General features: G+C 43.6%; 1 protein-coding gene across 1 annotated transcript in view; it reads right to left on the reverse strand.

Annotated features, from left to right (window-relative positions):
• Positions 1-2652: 2652 nt before the first annotated feature.
• TMTC3 (transmembrane O-mannosyltransferase targeting cadherins 3) overlaps positions 2653-6069 on the reverse strand; it is a 173498-nt gene continuing 170081 nt past the window's right edge. The window contains exon 13 of the mRNA XM_082255325.1: positions 2653-4181. Coding sequence (XP_082111451.1) covers positions 3337-4181 — 845 coding nt within the window. The 3' untranslated portion in view covers positions 2653-3336. The remainder of the gene's footprint in view (positions 4182-6069) is intronic.

The raw sequence follows: 6069 nt of genomic DNA on the forward strand, positions 1-6069 counted from the left end.
TATCCAACCTTAGGCCCAGATAGTTCAGTCTTCTGGTGGGAACCAGGGATGATCTTTGGGAAAGCGAAAAAACGCTGATGTCCTGCGATGATGGGGATATAAAGATAGGCATCCTATATGTCTATGGATGCCAGGAAATCTCTTTGATGCAGGGAGGCCACCACTGTACGGATGGACTCTATTTCTTCCCAAGTCCAGATTTGGACGCACCTTGCCCTCTTTCCTGGGCATTGTGAATAGGTTCGAATAGAACCCCTGAAACCGTTCAATGTTAGAGGGGAAGAATCGCACCGGTGGAAGTGATCGAAACTCGATCCTGTGTCCTCCAGAAACCAGTGAAGACACCCCCCCCCCACCCCAGAGATGGGTAGGGGCGCATCAGGCTATATTCTTCAGGCTTGGCTGAGCCGGACTTTTTGTTTACCCGACCAGCGCCCTTTGAAACCCCTCTAAAGGGGCTGTGGAGGGTTTTCCTTATCGCCCGCCCTCGCGGAACGAACAATCTCTATATGAGCAGAAAAGGAAGGTCCTCGTTAGTTACGAGGTCTTTTTATCCTAACAGTCTGTGGCAAGACAGCAGGTGGTACCGTCTATCCTATAAAGAGGAATTCCTCAAACGGATAGCACCTAGCCATGCGTTTGGAAATAACAGGGGTTTGTTTCAAAACGACCCCATTTGGGTAAAAGGAAAATCCTTCGCCCTTTTGGTAGGCTAACAAGTACCAAAAAGGAATCTCAGTCTCAGCTACCTCTGCCGGTGTAACCTCAAGACTAAAGGTTTCCCGGACTGACACAACTAGTGCATCCACCACTCTTGTGCTATGGCGGAGGCAGAAACGTGCTCCTCACTGCTGAGGAGATATTACCTGAGACAACAGCCCCCTAAGAGGGACCTGCAACTGCATTGACCAGTTCCGAATCCGTATCTGAAGTATCTGATAAACAATAGGGGTAGGCGGGGGTCGCTACTTGACCCCCGTCCCTGACAGGCCACCTCCACCCGGGATACCAAAGACTCAAAAACTGCCGATAATGCATTAAAAACAAGTGGGGTACTGGAGGGTCCTGCGGCCACCTTGAGGGGATCAGGTGGGGATACCTATGCGGCAGGGTCAATGATTATACAAGACACTTGCCAGCGACAAAAAATGACAAAGTAAAAAAAAAAAAAAATTTTTTTTGTTTTTTGTGTCCCCCAGTCGCAACAGCGCCCCTCAGTGTTACCTGCCTTTTTGGACCCCACAGAGAGAGAGAGACAAACCCCAAGGCTCATCCCTGATGCACAGAAGTTTTCATCAGCTTGCTCAGTGCTTGTCTTGTTACAGACAGGAAGTCTTTGGCCCTATTTCCTGGGTAAAAGAGGCGGCTCCGCCCCTTAACACGCCTGCCGGCTCCTCCCCCTGGCTCCATGAGGTGTTTGAGTCACCTCAAACATGGCCGCCCCCATGCTGGAGACACGAGGCTACACCAAAATGGCGGCCTCGTGCGATCTACCAGCATGTCTGCAGAAGGATCTCGGCCTCACAACCCTTCACCCTCATGGTGGTCAGCGTGGTCGGAGGTACCGGACCCTAGCGGGCCGTATGCGGTCCGTGGCCGTCGGGATGCATCTGCTTAGCTGGAGGAATGATCTGGAATGCAGTATACATGTATAGACATCGCCCTGTGGCTACTGACAGGTAGGATACCTTATACTATCACAGTAAAGTTCTAGTACTGCCACTGACTACAATCATTTACACATTTTTACAATTAGATTGTCAGCTCCCAAACCAAGCCTCCTGGCTTCTTGTACACAAAAATCACACTCAATTAGGGGGATCTGTGACATGTTGTAGGATAGAGGGGAACCCATCCTTACCATTACAGAGAGGGACCCGCGTTCACCACAAGACCCGTCAGGGGGAAAGGGGGAACATACTACTCACCATACCGGAACCAGGCGGGCGCCAACTCCTGACAGTACCCCTCTCCACCGAGGTAGGAGGGCTGTCGACCAATACGGGCGCCGTGACTCATGGTCTTTGGCGTTTCAGCGAGACGTTTAACTCGCAGGGTCAGTCCCCATCCAGTGGGACTATGTCGCTGCCGACCCAGCGCGGAGCTATGGCCTGCACGCGCTCGTAGGCTGAACTGGGGTGACCACTGGATCTCAACATCCCGCCCGTCGCCCAGTTCAGCTTTCTTGCTTGAAGATCTCACAGGAACACTGGAGAAAAAAAGCTGTCTTCAAAAATTATTTTCCAAGAAAAAAATCCTGCCAGGACCGAAGATCCCAGCAAGGTATCTAGGTCCTTACTCCTGACTAGACAGAAAAAAACTGATTTGCTGTGGTGGAGAGAGAGAGGATATACCCTCGGGGACTGCCCCTGGGGTGTGGCCAGAGCATTTTTCATTTCCTGTCTAGTCCTACTCCTGTGGAGGCAACATAACCCGAAGGTGCTGTATCACCGAGGACTACGTCTGTCAATGAGCGATAGAGAAATCTTGTTTAGGAGCCTAGTGCCATTTCCAGTAAAATGGCAAATCAATTATTCAACCTTTTCTTACAATATTATAAAGGGCCAACAAAGCCTAAAAGAAAAAAAAATGGTTTGCTGAATAGATCCAACCAGCAGTGAAATTAAATACTGAATTTACCCTTTGACAATAATACGTAAATTGGCTTCAGTCAGCTATACAGCTAGCTAAAATGCATGATACAACCCGTTTATGGTTTAATGGCCCTCTTGACAAATCATATTTATGCATTATGCACTTGAAAAAGCAGTTTGACCTAAAAACCTAGAAAACAGCCCAGAGCCATCTAATTACATATGGAAAAAATTTACTGTTTACTAGCTAGATAATAAATTGTCCAAAAGGAAGTTTATTAACCCACATCCTGCAAGCAGCGGTTTCCATATTCATCGGGAATCATAGACATGCTTGCTTGAATTATGAAATGAAATACACAATACAGTAAAATGATCATGAAGAAGCCTTGAAGGCAAACATCTCATCAGTGCAACAGCCCTGCTGTAAAGCCTCAGAATTTTCAGTCACGCATCATACAATGAAATAGCTGGTGATATCAATGAGAATAAAAAAAAATGCACACACACACACACACACACAGTATATCGTGCTTTCCTGGTGGATAATATAAAAGTTTGGTTGAAGTAAGCAACAAATCCTGAAAACCAGTCTTTGTTCAGTAGTGTCAGATACCTATGTAGTTATTTACTCAACTTGCTTTCATCTTTACTCAGATGAATACTGTGCTCTGGAGTGCATAACACAAGTATTCTTCCATCTGTCCACACCCCTCCTCAAATTTGAAAGATATTCTTCAGGTTATTCTCCACTCAGTATACGCTCTATCTCCTCTAAGCGCTTCAAAGCAGCGACTCTTTTATTTTCAATGTCTTTGATTTCTTTTGTTGATTTCTGCTTTATTTCTTTGTCTGTATTTTTCTCCTGATGACTTTTAGACTTCACAGGTCCTTTGTTTTTTGTTTTTGGACTATTTTTTGGTATATTGCTTTCCTCTTTCAATTTTTCAGACGGAGTTTTTTTTTTTTCCGTCTCACCATTCTCCCTCTCTTGTCCTTCGAATGATTGTGGAGAAGTTGTTGCCCCAGGCACAGCCTGTCCAGCATTAGCAGCATTTAGTGCCATTATTTTACCCCGCACTATGCTGAGATGACGCTGTATGTATTCCTCATGGGGGGCTAAGGCTAAGGTTTCGACAAGGCACCTTTCAGCTTTTATGAGATCCCTCTCCTCAAAATAAACCACACAGAGGTTGTGCTTTCCTTGGACATTTTTGGGATCCATTTCTATAATTTTTTCAAAGCATTTTTTAGCTCCTTTGATGTCTTTTTTTTGATTCATAAGGATGTCTCCTTTAAGTATAAGTCCTTTAATATGGTCTGGGTAATGCCGAAGCAGCTCATCCAGGACAGGAAGAGCCTCCAGTTCCCTTGCAGTCTGGGAGTAGAGAAGGGCCAAGTTAAAGAGTGCACTTCGGAAACCATGCTGTAACCGGATTGCTTTCTTCATCCATTTTTCAGCTTCTAAATCCTTTTTCTCATCCATCGCTAGCATGCCCAAATTGAAATATCCATTTGCATCATTTGGTTCTTCCTCAATATATGTTAAAAGTCTTTTCTTGGCCTCTGGACGTAGTTTAGGATTTCCTTTAAAAAACAAAAAAAACAAAATCAGTACTAAAAAATTAAATCCATAAGAGATAAATAAAAAAATAAAATGTATTTCGGACACAATGTTTCTATAACTTTTGTAGATCCAGAAAATGTGTAAACAAATATTTATTTACCATCATATATGTGGTCAGGATTGTATTAGATAGCAAATAAAGTGGTATTAAATACAAAATCGTAATACACTGCAGCTTACCAATCCTTCCTATCTTGGATATTCTGTATCCATACCTGGATATTCCATTTATCCACTTCAGAAATATCACTATATGGACTGAAACGTCACTTGAGTGACCTCTTGCACGCTAGGAAGTCACTTTATTATTGATCAACTGCACAAGCCACTTATAGGCACCAGTATATGGTCATAAGTGTCACTAGCATTGTGTATTTTGCACTAGCACTTTTCAAATCAGTCCATTTTTTAGCATCTTAAATTTTACCCTACTTGAATTTTGCACTTTGTACTTCATATTGTTTATCTGTTATGCAACAATTTAAATTAGTATTTTTATATGAAGCACTGTTACCGTACAGTCACTTCCCCATACTATTTTATCACTGCACATATTTTGCTATGTCTATTGTGATTGTATTTTAATGGGTTTATTGAGACCAAAATTACCACGCAAGGCAGTATTTTATTAGTATTTGAGTTGAATATATTGTACCAATCACATTATCATTTTTCACGCATTGGGTTTATTTATATATTAGTCAATATTTATCAGCGCCCTTACACTTTTCACATAGTACTTCTGACTTATCAGAAATAGATGAACTATTTAGATGTATTTTATATTTTCTTTTGATGATCATCTTTGGTGTATTATAGTATTGTATATGTATTTTTATATACTTTTTATGTAATAAACGTATGCATTTTTATATATTTTTTGTGTGTCTCGTTAAAGTCCCATGGGCATCCATTTCCTGTCTTTGTGTACTTCATTGGGGACTGAGACACACTTGGATTCCATACATATCAGTTCAATATTTCTCTAAGCTATAAGAAGATTGCCAAGACCCTGAAACTGAGCTGCAGCACAGTGGCCAAGACCATAGAGAGGTTTAACAGGACAGGTTCCACTCAGAACAGGCCTCACCATGGTCGGCCAAAGAAGTTGAGTGCACATACTCAGTATCTGATCCAGAGGTTGTCTTTGGGATATAGACGTATGAGTGCTGCCAGCATTGCTGCAGAGGTTGAAGGGGTGGGGGGTCAGCCTGTCAGTGCTCAGACCATACTCTGCACACTGCATCAAATTGGTCTGCATGGCTATTGTCCCAGAAGAAAGCCTCTTCTGAAGATGATGCACAATAAAGCCCACAAACAGTTTGCTAAAGACAAGCAGACTAAGGACATGGATTACTGGAACCATGTACTGTGGACTGATGAGACGAAGATAAACTTATTTGGTTCAGATGGTGTCAAGCGTGTGTGGCAGCAACCGAGTGAGGAGTACAAAGACAAATGTGTCTTGCCTAGCATGGTTATGGGAATGTCATGATCTGGGGCTGCATGAGTGCTTCCAGCACTGGGGAGCTACACTTCATTGAGGGAACCAAGAATGCCAACATGTACTGTGAAATACTGAAGCAGAGCATGATCCCCCTCCCTTCGGAGACTGAGCCGCAGGGCACTATTCAAATATAACGACCCCAAACACCTCCAAGACGAACACTGCCTTGCTAAAGAAGCTGAGGGCAAAAGTGATGGACTGACCAAGCATGTCTCCAGACCCAAACCCTATTGAGCATCTGTGGGGAATCCTCAAACGAAAGGTGAAGGAGTGCAAGGTCTCGAACATTCACCATGGAGGAGGACTCCAGTAGAAAACCTGTGAAGCTCTGGTGAACTCCA

This window comes from Pelophylax lessonae, assembly GCF_965119305.1.
Source record: "Pelophylax lessonae genome assembly, chromosome: 4".
Taxonomy (NCBI): domain Eukaryota; kingdom Metazoa; phylum Chordata; class Amphibia; order Anura; family Ranidae; genus Pelophylax; species Pelophylax lessonae.